General features: G+C 40.6%; 1 protein-coding gene across 1 annotated transcript in view; it reads left to right on the top strand.

Annotated features, from left to right (window-relative positions):
- The window catches only part of LOC107190099 (monocarboxylate transporter 11-like), a 62,329-nt gene that overhangs the window by 24,597 nt on the left and 18,372 nt on the right, over positions 1–19,360 (top strand). The window contains exon 5 of the mRNA XM_015578832.1: positions 18,534–18,702. Coding sequence (XP_015434318.1) covers positions 18,534–18,702 — 169 coding nt within the window. The remainder of the gene's footprint in view (positions 1–18,533; positions 18,703–19,360) is intronic.

Raw genomic sequence — 19,360 nt, forward strand, 5'->3', positions numbered from 1 at the left:
CCGAAGAAGTATCTCTAGGATCGCAGTAATTGTAAAATAAAAATTTATGTACGGTTTTTTTATGACTATTATATGTATAGGAAAAAGTTGTCCAGAATGATGACGTTGGCAAGATATTTCAAGGACATTGAAATCAGAAGTGACTCCCTTATTTTGAATAATTATTAGGAAATATAAATGTAAAGTGAATATATCCATCGAGCCAATGGCAAATCGCGAGCTTATCTTGAGTACCTACGCCGTGCAACAATTGGAAAACGTGGTCGGTAACTTTCCTTGTCTACGAATCTCCACGAGGACGAGCTTTTAGCGGCGTGGGGTAGGTCGTTACGCCGTATTCAACGAAATGTGGGTCAAGGATGTCCCGGGACGCGAAACGGCGCGATCTGACGATAATTAAAACAATGCGCGCGACCGCGAAAGTCGAGGGATCGCCGGTGACGCGTAACAAAGGCCGGTCGCTTTGTTCATGCGGAGATCGAAGCTTTGCGTCCCTGTGGGAGTACGAATTCCACGACGAAAAAAAACGAAATCTGTACTCGTGGGTCTTTTGTTCGTTGAAAAGATTGATGCTCGTCGAAATAGATACGTATCGTTATTACCTTATACAAAACGACAATCACGTTTTTAATTGTCAGACGAAAAGCGACCAGATATAATGAAATTAAATTCCATCCGATGCGTCCCTTAACACTAGAACTACCAAACAAGTCAAAATGACTTGTCAGTACACTCTTATAACGATGATTAAAATGTTATACCAATACATTTTCTAAGATCTTTGGAACTTTTATTATGATATGAAAGTGAAGAAATTAGTTAATTTATAAGATTGTAAATTCTCAACAGTTTGCCATGTTTATCGATCGATCAAATTAGACATGCGTTTATCATCGGTAGTTCTAGTGTTAAAATGCGATATAGTTCGTTAAAACGTTTTTTGATACAACTACAGTAGTAAATCCTCGATGAATGTTCGAAGGCTCCTCGGCACTGAACATTAAATATTTCATAAAATAATGGCCGTATTCGGCTGAAACAAATATCATTGGCTTCAGAATTCCAAGCTCTATCATTGTGCTAAACCTAAATAAGAAGCCAACGTTACACCTAAGGAACTCTTCTTGCCAGTGCCAAGAAGCCTTCGAACACTCATCGAGGATTTACGTAATAGGTAATGAGTTATTTTAGATGGTAGTTCTTATTGACTCGCCCTGTACTTCCAGCCTCACCTCTGGCTAGCAGACGACTTTTGCTCAGCGTTGTTCGTCGTTGCACGTTTCTTCTTCCACGGACAGGTTCGATGACAGGCCTTTAGGTCCGTCTATTCAACGTGACGTTCCTTCATTCGGTGGAAATTGCTTCGGTGACGAAAGCCCGTGGGCTGCAGCGCACAGTGGTCCAGAATGAAAGTTTAGTCGCTGATACAATTATTTGGCACAGAGAATAACAAAATGTAGAAACTGATAATTTTATTTAAACCTCACTTCCTTGACTGCGTTGGAATGAGCCGAAGTTTGACTTTGAAGCACGTGGCGAAATTAGCAAAAACTTTCGAACGTTTGTTGCTGACGTTAAATTTTTTAAACAAACGTCTTCTTACACTTTCAAGATTAGTTTCAAAATGTGAATTTTTTTTTAAGGTATAATAAAAGAGATTTATTTTCGACCATTTAAGCCGCTAAATTTTGATTCTGGGCCACGATGCAGCGTCGTAATGTCGACGAAATCGACCAGTGCCATTCCTCCAGGTGGAATTAAATTTTCCGTGACGAGATGAGCGAAACGTACAGGCTAATCTTGTTTTCGATTACAGATTGTACAGTGCCGTTCACGAATGGAACACGTAGCCTATACACGACGATCAAAACAATGAAACGAGGAAACTCGAAATTCTCTGTAGCACTTATTTTCTTTTTAACAATTTTTACTTTTATTACAGAATAGACCTTGTTAGTAGATAGTGGATGTTTGTGCAAATTCAGATTCTTATTGATAAATGAAATGAAAATACGTTAAGGATATATTTCCCTTACTAAACGTTCTTTTTAGATCGAACGTAAAGTAAAATTTATAGTCAATCTTTACGAAATATTTTCTGTGTTGTATTTTGCATATTCTCACGTTTACGGTAAATGCGTAAAATCCGTAGGACAATGACAAGTCTTTCTGACCGCACGGTACACAACATCTGGCATTTAAGGGGAACCTAAAGACGCTTTCATTGTTAGTCGTCTTTCAACTGTCGAACAGTGAGCCTCGAGAGAATATTCTGCACACGAACGTTCTATGTGTGTTGTGTCGAATTCGTTTTTCTTACGTGTGAGTGAATATAACATTTTTCTAGTGTTGCATTATTTTAAACAATTTTTTGTGCGAACATTGCTTCTTTACTATTACCTTGATAATATAAATACATTCGAACACACTGTCCAAGTGTTTATACGCCTGCTACATTAGTAAATATATACAGGGTGTCTCAGGTAACTTGATCATCTCGATGATAATTTGATTTCTAAAAATTTTTTTTAAATTTTCTGAAATTATGATACTTTTGGGACGTGGAACGTAAATTGTATCAAGGGAGACATTTAGCGTACGTGTTTCTTTTGTGGGTGGAGGCATTTCAGAGACTTCAAGGTCATTTTTTAACGGAATGACCTAATTTGTGTACCATATAGAGTATTAAATTCTGAGTAAAAATGCGTCGACCTTCATACGTCCTAAACCTAATAGTTAACGAGATATTTACAAAATAATCACTGTATTGAAATTGAAGAGTATCAGTTATAGCTTCCAGATAGCAAGTACATATTAAAAATTATTTTTTAACTTTCAAGGTTTAGAATAAATGTAACACTTGCCATAAGAATAAAATTCCTTTAATATCTGGGAAAATATTAACGATAAAGTATGATTCTTTCAAGAGCGAAGTCGTAAAAGAAACCGTACGGCAAGGGGTTAACCACGGCGGAAAGAATCTTTCCGCGACGACCGGGAATAGGCCCCTAAAAGACGTCCTTCCGGATCTGCTCGGCGACGATTGGAAAACGCCGCCTGGGAAATATCCTTTCCCGCTCGATCGAGTAACGGTTCCCCGTGTTTTTCCGCCCGAAATCAGCAGCGGTCCACTCGTCGATCGACGCGATAAAAGGGGACACATAACGTCCTCCACACACGGTGGAAATGCGCCGTTACCTGGTTGAAACAGATGACCGGGGACACTCGATTAAAAATCGCCGCCGCCGACGATTGGAAATCGAATCGAGGGTGGGAAACACGGGGTTGAAAACGAATCGAGACCCCCTCCCACCTTCGACCGTACGGTTCTCGCCGGGTTGTTGTCGAATTTATGATCGTATTTATTTGGTCGTTCGATTGGTGCCGGTTATTCGCTGCTACTTTCCTTTTTTTTTTTTTTAACGGGCCCTGCTTGCTTCGTGATTTTTTACGGTGATTGTGCATCGGACCTTGCCTTCGAGACTAGTTTGTGACTGATCGACATTCGTACTGCTGAAAAAGAAGTTTTTAAGTGTAATATTGTACTGTGGGTTAGTAATTTTTATGTCAATAGATATATTTAGAACAGTGCAATGTATGTTGAGTTTCAAAGAACGGAAGTATTGATTTACAAGTATATTTTCGTTTTTTGAATTGTAACCAGTTGGTATTGTAATCAGACTTAGTATTTTGAATTGGTATTGTAATCAAAAGTAGCGATAAGAGTTGGCGTTGCAATAAAGATGAATATTTTGAACTATTGGTCTAATTAGAATTAGTGTTTTGGATTATTATTGTATTTCGAATTAGTCTTATCTCACTATTAACACTATAATTCCGGAAGCAAAATTTATGACTTAATAATGTATGTTCGTGAAATTTATATTATTTAGTTTGTAAAATTCTTGCAAAAAGTGTTGTAGGCGGCAGTGGAATTTATCCTTTTTAATTTTTTAATTGTGGTAACGTCAAGTGTAGGGTTGATAGATTTTTAATTGACTTGAAAAATCAGCCCTTGTCCGTGAGGCGATCAGTCAAGATGATATATGGCGGCCGTCGAATGAAATCCACATTTATTCTCCATATTTCATATCTTTCGTCGACATTCTTCTTCGGTTGTCATCATTCCGAACGTGCTTCACTTGTCGAATTTCAAGACTTGACGTATCTTCCGAATAAACGATGGAGATCGAATGCGATTTCTACGTGAAAATAGGATCTTTTACGGACGGGTTAAAATGTGACTGAAAGAATTTGAATCTGAATTAAAATATAATTATATTATTCGTACACTTATTTCATTAAAATTTCCTTTAAATAACGCCAATATTTACCTCTACCTCGTATACTACTTTGTATCTACTCACAGAAATCACTTCTGTGATCATTAACCCCTTGTCATACGACTTTTTTTACGACTTCACTCTCAAGAATTACTTTACCGTTAATGTTATCCCAGATACAAAAGCAATTTTATTCTTATGGAAAGTGTTACATTTATTCTTAACGTTAAATATTAATACCAGCGAAACAGTATTTCACGTCGACTCGAAAAAAACGAATAATATACATGTTTACTAAATTCATTTTAAAATCGTTAATCACGTGTCTGGCTCGATGTTGTAAGGCAAGGGGTTAATATACGACGTACCCAAAACCAGGTCAAACAGCCGGTAGAATGTCGATGACCGAAGCGCCCTCTGGTTCCCTATCGGCACTTTGATGTATTGGATATTTTATGCGACACAACGTCCAGCAACAAGTGTCCCCTCCCCCTGTTTAGGCACTCTTTGCTTAGCGGCCGCGGGAGTTAAAATTGCTGCGGCGGGTTTTCGCACGCAAACACGACCGCAATTCCCTGCCAAATCGATCTCTCCCTCGTCCAGATTTTCCCTTCGCAGATTAGCAGCCACAGTGACTTGCAAACATGTGGGATTGCTTATAATTCGACAGCATAAGATTATGCAAATTCCCAATTTCGATTAGTAATGGAGAAAACTTCAGTTTGTACAGTTCTATTTCTGGTTTTAGCATGTTAATAATAATGATACAAAAATTTTGTTAAACTATATTCGAATCTGTATTCTATACGGTTCAGAGGTCAAATGATACTATAAATGCTCGAACGTCCACAATTTATTGATGTGATTCTACATACAAAAATAAGTCGAAAATGTGGAATAACATCTCTTCGAACGATTCTTCATTTTTGAGAAAATCCAATTTAAAGATCTGTGTTGGATGCACGTACAGTTGAATAAGACTTTTTTATCCCGATCTTCAGCTTCAAAAGTCCATACGTATATAATCTAAATTCACCTTGATATCAACAAAATAAATAAGAATTGATCCACCGAAGATGGTAGATCGCATGAGGAAATTCGAACCGAGTTTACTATGTTGCGTATCATCGTTCCTTAATCAATAACACCAAAAGTTGTCTATCCTCCCATTTCTCTCTCGATGGGGTAGGAAAATGTGACCGTGACTGCGCGCCCAAATCGGGATGACGCCAGGACCGGAAGTCGCAGTTTGGGGCATGAAAGTCGTGAATGCTCTGCAACGGGCGGCCGCGGTATGCAGTTCCGATAAGACCTCACGTTTCACAGAGAGAACCGTTTAAGCTCCGATGTCCCGAGCACGGAGAGAGCGCCGTGTGATCCGAGTGGGATGGGGCCAGATAATTATCCAGCCAGACGACGAGACCCCCCACCGATCCAAAAGGGTTGGGTGAGGGAGGAGGATGGACTGCGGATAATTCTCTGGAGCAGTCAGACGTCACTCGGTAATCCGAGCGCAATTACCAGAGTTCGGGAAGTTGGCGTTCGAGAGAGAGATATTGGACGTGTCGTCGGCCATCCACACCCGTCCCCTGTCCCGTTTTCCTCCACCTTTGACGACTCTTTTTACGCTCCCACCACCCACGGTTCTTTCGAAGCTGGCCTCGGAAATTTATTGTACGCGGCGCTTCCGATATCGGGGACGAAATGTACTCGGGCTTTGGGAATTTATTAGCTGCGTTGGAGAGTTCCGATTGCTTTTCTGTTCGTGTTTTAATAAATAATCGGAGGAGTTTTTATCCGGTGGAATACTGTATTGGAATTGGAATTAGTATTTTGAAGAAGTATTGTGTCACTGTTAACACTAGCTCTAGAAGAATCTTCGTGATGTAATACTGTCATTACTATGTATTATATTTGTATCCGGGGAAATACAGTCGTTACAGAAATTAGTGATCGTCGAGGTCTAATGTTAAATCTCAGTGAGAACGAAATAAAATACATAAACTACAAAAGTTCTCCGCACGTCTAATGTTATACGGTAATAATATAAAATACAATGGCTGCCAAAAGTTTTCGACCAATCTATTACTTGTCCGTATCTTTGTCATAACTTTTGTCTCGCCTGTATTTCTTAGAAACAAAAGAACAGATTATTTTTATGCAAGAACATTTTTAATTTAAACCTGATGAAGCAGTGTATCCTCAGTATGGGTATATCAAGAGTTCATTCATATTATATATTTTTGAAAAGATACGTTAGAACTACAATTTCGCCGGAAACTTTTGATAGCCAGTAACTGAATCAACTGTACGATTTAGTAAGTTCCTGTAAACTGCAGTGGTGCGTGAAATTTTTGAATTGAATCACTTTGTACCCACACAACGTCCACCAAAGTTTAACCCATTAAATAAATATTTAACTGTAGATCGTCGTAGAATATCTGTGAATATTCAAATTAGTATCTTCTAGTTAGTACATACAAACGAAGTTCAGATGATTCTTAAACTCGTTGTTGCCGGCGTTTGCGTGGAATAACGAAAAATCGGGAATCGTGGGTGGACGAGGAAGAGGAAACGGGCGTTTTAAAATTAAAATTAACGCGACTCCCGACGCGCAGCAGTGCCGTGTGTACAAGTGTTGTAGTAATAACGAGCGAGCCCGGAGTAATTCAATGAAGAAACAGTTGGGATTTATAGCCGGGGCCGTTGCTGCACGATGCAAGTTTCGCGTAGGTGCATATTAAACTGCAAGATTCACGCTGCGTGGGGTTGTCGTCGAAACATTACGCGCAGAAAAGCGACACGCAATTTACCATTGAAATGCTTGTATACAGTTTGTGAACGGCGCACGTTTTGTCTGACAAACTGATGTCAGCGAGGAATAAACGTTTTGTTTGAAGCTTCGGCGATTATAATGTTGATGGAAGCACAGCTGTTTCTTCCTGACATTCTTGACATTTAAGAGCCTCAAGCCTTCAGAATGTTTAAAGTCTTCGATGCTTCCAAGACATTCAAGACACTCGAAACTTCCAAGACTTAACAAGACGTCCAAGACTTAACAAGACTTTCAAGATTTTCAAGACACTCAAGACTTTCAATATCTTCTAGACACTCAAGATTTTCAATACCCTCAAGACACTCAAGACTTTCAATACTTTTAAGACACTCAAGATTTTCAATACCTTCAAGACACTCAAGACTTTCAATACCTTCAAGCCACTCAAGGCTTTCAATACCTTCAAAACGCTCAAGACTTTCAATACCTTCAAAACGCTCAAGACTTTCAATACATTCAGTACCTTCAAGACCTGCACTTCCAATATATTCAAGACATTCAACAACTTCTCTACTTTTCAGACATTCTAGGTTCCACTAATTCACCGAAAGACTGCAAAATGCCACAGTGCTTGAATTACAGTGAAATTAATGGAAGCATCCACAGCTAAACACATCATTACATTTATTACAAACGTATGCTCTCAATCTCCGTTGCGTCTAGAAATTACAGAAAAATTTACTCTGTACTCTCAAGAATAATCCTTAGCCTGATACTCACTCCACAAACAACAACTTTTCAAATTTTTCCAAACGAGCCTCCGCGAATCTCTTATTCTTTCAACACTAATACAATTACCCCGGGTACACACGTCTCTCGTGCATTCTAGTCTTCTTTCCCAAGAGTTCAGAGCCCGAAGAGTAGTCCGTGTAATCGTTTATGTTCCGTAAATACCGGCTGTACTCGAGAGCTTTTGGAAACTGTGGCCGGAAGAGATCGAGGAACAATCCCGAGGAACCTCGGCGCCGTTGTATTTCACGAGTAATGGATCGTTTCGCGGTGCACGGCGACGTCCCGCGGAACTGTGGCGACCAGTGGTATGTACGTTCGCCGCCGATGGTGCTAAAAATGTCGGGACACTTAAATTATTCCCATACGATCTAGTCGGTACCTGTTGAAATCATCGCAGACGATGGCAAAGAGAACGAGAGAGTCGTTGGAAACAATACACACGACTAGCAACCGGGAATGAACGTTTCCTCTTTTTTTCTTCGTCGTTGTTCACCGCTTCCGGTCGATATACAGTTCAAGTGATTGGATTGTGAATGAGAGTGGAGATGCAACACCTTGATCACTGAAAAGGTGCACTTCCGTATAGTATCCGCGACAGAAAATAGTCGATCGAAATGGATGAACATAATCATTGGAATGATTATTCTCAGATGTACAGGAAATCTTCTGTGAGTGTTCGAAGGTTCCTTTAGCATAGTGGTGGAGCTTGGAATTCTGAAGCCAATGATATTTATTTCAGCCGCATATGGCCATTAATTCATGAAATTTTTAATGTCCAGTGCCGAGGAGCATTCGAACACTCATCGAGAATTTTATGATTTTTATGATTTTTCTATCTACGTCACGATTTACAAAATTTTTGCAAGAAATACTGTAAAGAAAATGTATAGGACAGTTTAGGAGGGAAAGTCCCTACACATATGAATAACATTTTAATTTTAATAAACAATATACTATTTGTAACAAAATTCATACTGTATGATTATCGGTGACAGTAATAGGAAATGGGATATAAGATACAAGAGAATTATTTCGACTGATCCTTAACTCTCATAGAATCTAACACGAATTTCCTAAAAAACTACTGGATCACTTGTGGATACACCTAACGCCTAAAAACATAATATATGTAGGTCTATCACGACTATGAGTGGGTTAAAATTACCTGAAAATCACCGAAAATTTCATTGCAAAATTTATCGCGTGTTAAGCGGTATTAATGATCGTTGAAGCGGTGCTGACGGAGTAGGAATGACCGAAAGGCGTCGATTGATCGGAGGGCGTCGAGGCTGACAGAGCACTGGGATGGGGATCATCGTTTCACGGATTTTCGCATAAAATGTGGAGCAGAGCGGCCCTTGTCGGCCATGTAGCCCCCGGGGGCGGACGCGAGAATTGAAGGCGAGCATAGTGGGAGAAGGGCCGAACGGAGGGAAGGGCTCAGGCGACTTTGTTTGAATGACGGTGGCTGCAGACATTTCGTTAGCGAACAATTTCTCCAGAGGATCGGCCCGTGATGTCCCGTGATTATCATCCCCAAGCCCCTCTCCCCTTGGCCATCTTCTTCCAGGCTGGCTACGAATTTCGTCTCGCCGCCGGAAACATCCGTAATATTCAGTCCCGCATTGTCTGGGAAAGTTGGTTGGCTAGCATAGAAAAAAGATCCAGTGGATAGAATCTTGATACTGTGAGGCGACTCGACAGTTGGGTTGAGTTTGATAGTCTGTTGGGACTGAAATCAAAGGTACTGATCGAGCAATTTAGTCTGCGGTGGATATTGCAATTACTGTAATAATCAAATTTGTGGGAGTTTGTCGTTAAGTGGAAACGTAGCAGAATCTTTGAATAATTGCTCCTAGGTCTGTCGAGAACGGAACTTATTAAAATCTAATTTAAAGTCGATAAACAGTGTAAATTCTCACGTCTGTTCTTGGGAATGCAACTCGTCCGAATTTATTCTCAAGTGGGCACGTTGCTTCGGACGTTGAAAAAGTGCTTTCGAATCCTGCAAGAGTAAAAAATTGCGAAAGTCTGCTCCAAAGTGGATACGCAACGGAAATTATCACTTCCACTGCCAGGACTAGAACTCTTATGAGTTTCAAGTGGAAAGACATCATAAGTTGACAAACAGCTTTCAGGTTTATTAAGAATTAAAATTGGGGAAATCTAGTTTAACGTGGATACAGTGTATAAGACTTAGAAGAGTACACTGTCAAGTGAATACGTAGCACAAACTCTTATTTCTATTTAGGATAGTATACTTGTTTTTGAACTTGTCACACAGCGAGAGTAAGCCTCGATAATTGTTCTCATGTGGATACGTAACATAACAAATACAAATGCTACGTATCCACTTGAGTTTTCCTATCGGTAATAGACCTCGAAAATTTCTTACATGTGGAGACGTAGCTTTAGAAATTCCTGACTCTCTAGAGAACACGAGAACCGGTCGAATTCCTATATTCAGTTTCAGTGAAGGATTCCCCCCCCCCCCTCCCCAGAAATGTTGTTTCAGAGCGAAGTTTGCAGTTCGTTGGCCGGAGTTCGAGTCTATACGGTTTCCTGGTCCCCTTTTTTCGAGTTCCTGGCTTCAGCGGTGTTTGAATACCATGGAATATGGATCATAGAGCTCGAATGCCCGATGTTCGTTCAGTGAATCAGTTTCCCTGGACAATCCAAATGATTCCTGTAATTAATTATTTCAATTCCGATAGTGATACTGCTTCGATAACTGAGAAAATATGTACTTCTTCGCAATTTTCTATGTTATAATAATTCTAGTAAAAATACAATACTTCGACACTTCAGTAAAATAATCTGACCATCAAACCATTGAGTAGTTACAAAGTTTTGATTTTTCCCATTTCCAGTAAAGTACTTGATCTTGAATAATTCAGTAAAATCGTCTGATGAAAAAAACGTTGAGCACAATTACGAAGTTTCGATGATTTATAGAAAACGTGTTCACGCGATGAGTTGCCTGCTGCAATAAAGAAGACATAAGTACCTTTTGGGTATTTAGTAGCACGTAATCGCTTAGAAAGAAAGTTGTCCATGTGAATTTCAGATTTTAATTGTGCAATAGGATGCTTGATGGGCAAAATTTAGTGATTGGCCACCGCGGATTTCAGTCTCTGGAATCTACGTTGAGTGCATTGTTTCGGTCGAACGATTATTTGTAGCCCTTTGGGAAGCGTTTCGGTCGCGGACGAAAGCCACTCGGGACTCGGAGAGAGGGGTGGGGAAGGCTAAGTGTTTCGGAGGATGGTTTGCGGTTATAAGCTGAATCATTGATCGTTAAAGGAAAGCTTCACCGTTTAAACATTCATCTATCAGGATATTATATTACACTCAGAAGTCCTCAAAAATTTTATTTTGAGATTGTACCCAAAACTTTTGGTATGGGTTGCTGTTGACCCAGCCATCGGTTCTGTCGCTTCGTATTTCAAAAATTAATCCTAAATATCGTGGCATCTTATGGGTCGCGAGCAACCCAACCATTGCCTCTAATATTCCGTATTTAAAAGCTTAATCTTAAGAATATCAAAATTTAGTGACGGGTCACGATTGACTCACCTACCTGATATAATAATCCATACTCCAAGGATTAATCATAATCATCACAAGATATTCTCATGTGGTCAGTGTTAACCCAGCTACCGGTTCTGACGTTCCATACTTAGTACACTAATGGCAGCTTATCTCACTTCGATCACCCAGTTTGGGAACAGCGTGTACATACACCGATATTTAGATCCGTTGGCAACCGACGATATTCGTGAAACAACGCAACGCGACAATCGGGAAGATATTTTTCATCTGAAAATTTTCTCCGTCTTCATCGAGACCCCGTCAGCTATTTCAGCCGAGAAGAAAACCACGAAGAACTCGAAATCAGCAGGTAGTGAAATTACGAGATCACGGGCGATGGGGATGGCGCCGGTGCCTTTAATAGAAAAGTTTCCCAGTCGCGCGCGCGCCAGCGGAATAGGACAGGGAGAAGAGATAGGGGCAATCTTATCGGAATTATCACGGCGATATTTCACGGTACGAGTGGGATAGTCGTCGACGAAACTTTCCTCTGGCCTTTATTCGATTTAATGGATCGTGATCTACCCATAATCGTATAATCATGCTCGTTTCCGAAATAAACCATTACGCTGCTTCCTGAGTGGTCCTCTCGGAGTGTATCGAATTACAGGAATTTCGTGATAGAAAAATTTGTTTCGCCAATTCACCCATATTTCACTTCGTTGCTTTTCAACGATCACTAGAGTCACCTTCGATACGGAATAATTTAGTAGCTCGATAAATTTAGCGTTTCGATAAGTACGTATATCTCCTTCGCTGGGGATAACGCCGATTCATCAATGGGAAAAAAAATCATCGTGGAAATTCGACGTGGAAAGTTGAGGGGAAAAAAGATTGCCGGCTTGATAGACAACTGGAGACCCAGTTCGACGAACGAGCACCGATGGTTTTCGAATGTTTTTGAAACTTGGTAGTCCAAACGTTCGATAAAGACTCTCGGTGATCACTGTGGTTACGGGACACGCGACTTTCGAGGGCTGATGATAATCGAAACTTTCTGGCCGACCAATTTGCGTTTCATTTCGATACGGATCGATATATCGAACTGCATAAATTACCAATGTAACGCGCAGTTTTCGAGGGTTTAATTTAAGAAATTTAATTAATAACGCGCTTGAAATTAACATTGAAATTCAAATTAAATTGGGATTGGAATGAAAAGCATAAATGGCTGTAAGTGACGTTAAATGAATTGTGAAATGTTAATTAAGGAACATAGGATCGCATTTGACCAGACGAAGTGCACAGTATTGTCGAATAATAATAATATTAATAATAATTTATTCTAACAAGCGTAAATTCGTTCAATATCCATTCAAATAGGAGATAGAATATAATTCGAAATAGGTTCACCAGCAATCGGATAACAATGATCAGAAGGCAAATGCGTGAAACAAGATCGTTTATAAACGAGGTAGAATAGGATTTCCGGTGGATCAGTAGGTGGAACGTGGGGGGTCTGTATTAACAGACAGCAACACAGATTGTATGCAGTTGGGCAAGTAGAAGCAGTTCGGTTCGGAACAAACAAGAGTAGCATGTAGTAGACAGATGAATTGGGATCGTAACAGCACAGGCCAGTGGCATCGTATCATCCCTGGGGAGGCAGGTAGAATAGGATCATTCGTGACCAGACCGGTAGTATGATATCTCTTATGAATATGCATGTGAAAGACATTATAACTATAGATAATTCGGTAAAATAAGATCTTAACGATGGCCAAAGAGGTACAGTTGTGTGGATAAACAAATAGATTAAAAACTGGGAAGTGGTGAGGATTTGTTCGGAGACAATGGAACAGTATAACAATTCTAAAAATTTGACTGCCAGATCACCCAAATATGGTAATCCAGCCATATTTGCATTCCACGTGTCACCCATTTTCATATAAAATAGGTAACACATAGATTGCAAAGAGTGCTGGATTATTTAAATACCGTTACAAAATTATTGCGTAAAATTAATATGGTAGGATAATTTAAATCAAGCCCAACAGCCTCTATTAACTAAATGCATTGAATGTTTGACGATTTACGACTTTAAAAGAACCAAGTAAATAGTTGGGTATCCAATCTTCAAAACTAAAATAGTGTTCCACGTAGTTCTCGTAATTCCGTCATAAATTCACAGAGAATACATCGTTCAAAATTTCCCTCGTACTTGTATTATAATTTATAAACCAGTTATTTCGACGTTTCTAGTGGATCCAACATTAAGGGGATGCTCATACATTCCATACACTTCACATATACAGAAGAGGAATGGAACATCGTCCCCAATGCTCGAAGCTTCGCAAATTATCATCGAACAAGCCGTACATCGCACACGAAACTGGGAAATCGATTGGGAGTATCTATGGGTGTGAGTGTGTGTGCGTGCAAACTCCAAATAATTTACGATTCACGCGCCTTACGGTCGACCTGCCCCGTAAATTGAAGATTTCATTAACGGGTAGAAATCCCGGGTTTTCTGTTGCACTCCCCTTCCCCTCCCTCCTCCCGATGAATGTTACGACCCCAGCTCCCTGGCGATCGTCAAACAGCACGTGAACAACGTGATAGCCGGACCCGGGGATTCGATAATTGTCCAATTACGTGATTCGAAAACTCGACGCCGGTTTATTAAAGGGGTCATCGCTGTGTAACACGGGAGGATATCGGGCACAGGACAATTCCGTGAAACGATTCGTCGCGAGAGAAGTCGACCATTTATGATGACAGACTATAAAAAAAAAAGTCATTCCACAGCTGTCATAAACCTGTGACTTAACGCTTGACCTTACTATTAGAGGATAAGGAATCTATAAAATATTGTTTTTCCTATGTACGTAAGAAAAAAAAATTCAATAACTGTTTTTATGTGAAAAATACTAGTTGAGACTCACACGATGTCAGAGTGTCGTTGTCGGTGGTCGTAGTGTTAAAAGAAATTGCGACGTACTTTCGTGTAGTGTTTTTTTTTTCTTTTTTTTATTAACGAAGAAAAAGGGCGTAAATATTCATGATGTGAATGAACCGGAGATAACGATCGCAAAAAGGCCAGACAAAATCATCGTCCTGAAACGTCGACGTCCACCGCAAAGTGAAGTCAGTCCGTTCAGAATTTCCCAAAGGGTGAAACGGTTGACGTGGGAAACGAGGTTTCGGTTCAGACGGGTCAAAGTTCTCGTGTAACGGGCTCGTGATTGAAAGCGAGCGGAGTTTCCACTGGTGCGCGCGAACGTCAGTCGAGAGGAGATTGGAAGACGGTACGTGGTACTGACCTGCGGAAGTAGGAAAGTGAACCGTAAATCTTACATATCCAGGTGTCGTTGATTTTTAAACGTCGATGCCGCCGTTCACCTCGCCACCGTCCGGACCCCGTGTCATTTCAAAGTTTTATCACGGGTCCCGTACGCTCGAACGTTCCTGGGATAAAAATCTAATAAGAAAGATCCCCCCGGAGAGCCGTGGATTATTCCGTGGGTCCCGCGGTGGGCGAAGAAGGAATCCTGAGTCGTGAAACGAGAGATTCAACCGCGGGAGATTTTTTATCGTTTCACTTGAATGTTCTAATCGTTCGGCGGAGAACTTCCGAGGACCGTTTAGGATTGTTCGTAGACTGTGGTTGCTTTGCTTCTATGGTGCACATGACTGTTCGAAGCTTAATGTAATTGAAGGTTTCATAAAATTTTTGAGAGATTTTAGTGTTTGTAAAAGGATCTGTATTTGATTTCGACCCTTGGAGACGAGTCAGGACGTTCTGTGTTTCCATGAACACCCACAAATTGATGGTTATTAGGTGTATTAAGATAACGGAGTTTCCGGTTTCATGGATGTTTTCAGTGTGGTATTAGAGGATTGAGTTTGTACGTGCGAGTGGTAGAAGTTAGTGTATAGACAGACAAGTGGTCGAAGTTAGTATCTAGGCGGACAAGTGGTAGAAGTCAGTATCTAGACAGACAAGTGGTAGAAATTAGTATGCAGGTAAGTAAGTGGTAAAAGTTGGGGTCTAGGCAGACAGTTGGTGTAACTTGACATGTAGATAGATAAGCATGAGAGATTAGTACACAGAGAACGGAGTAATACCAGTACGTGTTTAGGCACACAAGTAGTGTAGGTCAGCGTATACACAGACAAATAGCAGCCAAACATATGCTTTTATGATGCATAGAAGCTTGCATAAAAAAACCAACGAATCCATTATAAAAAAATATAATAAAAATTCATTTCATAAGTGACTTAATAAATCCCGTATCTCTTCAAAAATTTTGGACCGTTAGATACTTCAATCTAACGATCCAGAAAAACGAGTAATTTCATAAAGCTCCGTGGTCTGACCCGCACAGCCCAGAGTAATATCCTCTAAAGTAAATAAAAAATGAATTTATACATTTTCTTCAACACGATTTTCTTCTATACAGCTTATATCCTCGGACAAAAAAGAAAATCCGTGGACTGTTACATCAATCCCGTGTGTTTCCCTTAAAGTACCTTCATCTTGTAACTAAAGTTTCCACCATCGTAAATCAACATCGTGATTTCGAGTAGTTCTTTCCACAGTTTGTGCTCGATGGTGTAGAAAGCAGGGCCAGAGAAGGGGGGACGGAAGAAAAAGCTGAAACGAGACGAGGGTCTCATTAACTTGCCAACTGCATCGAGGTTCCCCGTGCTTATCGGCGTTATCAAGCCGAGGGCGATATCTCAGCTCGCCGCGCTTAACTAGAAATCGATGGGACACGTTCTGCACTTCCGCCGTGTTTAATACCCGCGAAAATTATTGACCAAGTTCCGCCCACCAGGTCGCCCACGAGACGCTACGAACGGGAAAGAAAAATAGTTGGGGGGGTAGCGTAGGAAGGGATGGTGGAAGGGGGAATAAAGGGAGGCCAGGTTCGTGCAGACCGATGAATAATGCAAAAAGCACGTTCCTTCTTTTACCAGAAGGCTGTAACCGTTGTGTGTTCCGCGCCTGGGCACGCGAAACATTTGGAATCGTCTGATGAAATCGATCAGAGTGGGTAGAGTCGTGATGAAAAGTCAATAAATACTTGATACATCGGGATACTCGAGCTATGTTTGTACTCTTTCGCTCTGTACGGACATTCGAGTGGTTCGTGCGCGAAGAGGTTCCGTGACAAGGGTCTGTGTGCTGGGAGTCCGATAAGTATAATTGCATCGTATTAGTCAAGCAGGTGGTATTTGGGTCGCGTTTGGGATAGTAGAATGATTATGCACTGCTTCGTTTGAAAGAATCGAGATGGGGGATAGTCAAAGGCGGATAATGCGTAGAATAAAATAGACGAGTAAAATGGGAATGTTGATGTAAATGAAGCACATTGCTATTCTAGACTGGTCTTCATATCATTTCGTTTACCGTTAAGAAAGAATGAATTATCATCCTGAATAGTTTATCCAGGTTTTTATATGATTTCCAGTATTTTTTACCGTCGTTCTGATAAGCATTGTAACTTTAGTATTATGGATCGTTTTTATTCCTACCATTTTCTTTAACCAAAGAATTGGTACTATGTATTCTAAGCATATCAAGATATTATTTAACCGTTGTTCTATTAAGTATTATAGTTTCACAGAAGAATTAAGAGTATGTATTCTAAATGTGTTAAGTCTTTAACGGTGACTGAATGGAATATAACGATAGAACGCGACTGTCGGCCTTTTTTCCACCTGTACGAACTAATTAGAAAATCATAACACAAAGCGGCGGCCACCCACCACCCCCGTCGTTCGTTTAATTACGAGAATTGGCCGGTCGAGTCTCTTCGCCGACTCCTAATTAACCGTAAAGGAGGGAATAACCACCTGGACGGTTGAAGGAGGCGGCTCTCGCGAAACACGCCATGATTCAACTCGTCAATGGACCACCGTCCCTTTCTGCATGAATGAAACAGAAAGAAACGGGCTAGAAGACCAGAGATGATCCTCGAAATTTATGTAATAATTTTTTTTTTCACGAGTGTCGCGGATTTGTAGCGTGGACACTGGTAAACGAGCCTTGTGGCTCCCACAGATTCTATCTTCTTTTATTTTTACTTATCCAGCGAGCAGTTAACGCGACTTTTTTTTGTAAATCGCCTTCTCTCACACAGTACAGTGGAATTTATTTAGAATAAAACGTTCGACCCAACATTTCATGTTTATTCGGTGTATTTTTTTTTCTATTCGTTCGATGATTCGCGTCACTTTACGATCGTGCACTCACAGCACCGTCAAAGTCGTCGTAGCATTTCGTTAGAACGTCAACGGAGGAGCTCACGTATGAAACGAGCATCGCCCTCGGGTATATATCCACTCCGCCGTGTTGGATCCTGACGCGCGTGGAAGCGTGTCGCGACCCACTGCAATTTCAATAAGGAAATAAATTGTGAAAGATACTTCGGGCTGAGATTGCAACGGCTAGAGGACCGTGTTTCTGCTAGTTAAGCTTTACGAGATAAACGGTGGAGGGGGAAATTGAAGGAAAGAAGGGGGAAAGACCTCTTTCAGGGACGCTGTGGCACGCGCTCGTTGAGAACGGTATTAAATTTTTAGAAAAATTTACTGGGATAAGGTGTTTGTGTACTTGTAAACGTGTGTGTAGTAATTGGATGTGTCGTGTAACAGAAATGTAGGTATAAAAAGAGCTGGTGTTTCGGTTACTGACCGTGTTACATGGTTTACATTGTAAAATGTATTACATTGTTAAAGAGTTATAGTTTGTGTTAAAGTAAACATTATCCCTAGGACGCATCCATCATTTCTACGTGAACATTTATTTTTGAATAACGTGCTTCTTTACGGTGCATTATAATATTGTTTAATGGTCGTTTTAATAATATAGATTTTTAAAAATCCAAGGTTTATTACTCAAAAGGTTTAAATCTTAAAAAATCGACCACTGATAATTTAAAATATATAAATCTTAAAAGATCCAGCAATGATCGTTCACATAACCTCCTCGTCGACAAACGACAAAATGACATATTCATAAGTCAGAAACTAGTTAGAGTAGACATTTATCGCTAAAGAAACACGAAAACGGATATTTCTGTTCGTAGCCAATGGGACATTAGTCTACGTGCCCCGTAGTAACTACCGAATTAACGTTTTAGCGTGGGCTGGAGCGCTGAGTGCTGCGGTCTCCCGTGGTTCGGCTCCGCTGGTCGTGTGCGCGTGTCGCCGCGGAAATACAAGGCTTACGGCAGTGATTGGCGGTCTTGTGCTGGCATTGGCGTCCCTGGTCACCTCGTTCGCCGTTGAGTTACACCAGGTGCTACTCAGGTGAGTGAGAAGTTTTCGTCTGATCGGATCGGAAACAGTTCGACATAAAGTTCTTAATGTAGACCCCCATAAATTTCATGCTAGGGAGACCTGGTGGTCAAGTAGTAGAATATTAATCAGTATAACAAAGGGAATCAAGGAGTTGTTACAGAAGTTCAATTGGAACCGTTTCTCGACTTAAAAATAAGATTGGTCATCTTTAACCGTCCTTGAACATGCAAGTAGTATAACCCACCGCTGGTCAGACAAGTTATAAAATCCAAAATTGGGAAACTGTTCAGACGAACCCCGCAAAACCCTTCGTTATCAAGCAAGCAGAATAGGTCAATGATAACAGTGCAACCAACGAAAACTGTCACTTCGAAGCAATTGTGACACCTACACGATGCATATTACCCCATGAAAAAAATAATTGACTGTCACAGTGATAGAAAAACTCGTTCTCGAATAACGCTACCATTCATTCTCATTCCCTGCGTGGACTCAAAAGGTGTGTCCCACGAACCCAAGCAATTGTCTCGCGGATTAATCCACGTCCAGATGGTGTTTCACCAAAAACGGTCGACGACGAATCCTTTAGGGACGGCTGACGTGAATTCATTTTCGCTGGAGCAATTAAGGCAGGCGGGGGTTTGTGCATTCATCGTTCGCGTCTGAA

This window comes from Dufourea novaeangliae, unplaced genomic scaffold (genome assembly GCF_001272555.1).
Source record: "Dufourea novaeangliae isolate 0120121106 unplaced genomic scaffold, ASM127255v1 scaffold172, whole genome shotgun sequence".
Taxonomy (NCBI): Eukaryota; Metazoa; Arthropoda; class Insecta; order Hymenoptera; family Halictidae; genus Dufourea; species Dufourea novaeangliae.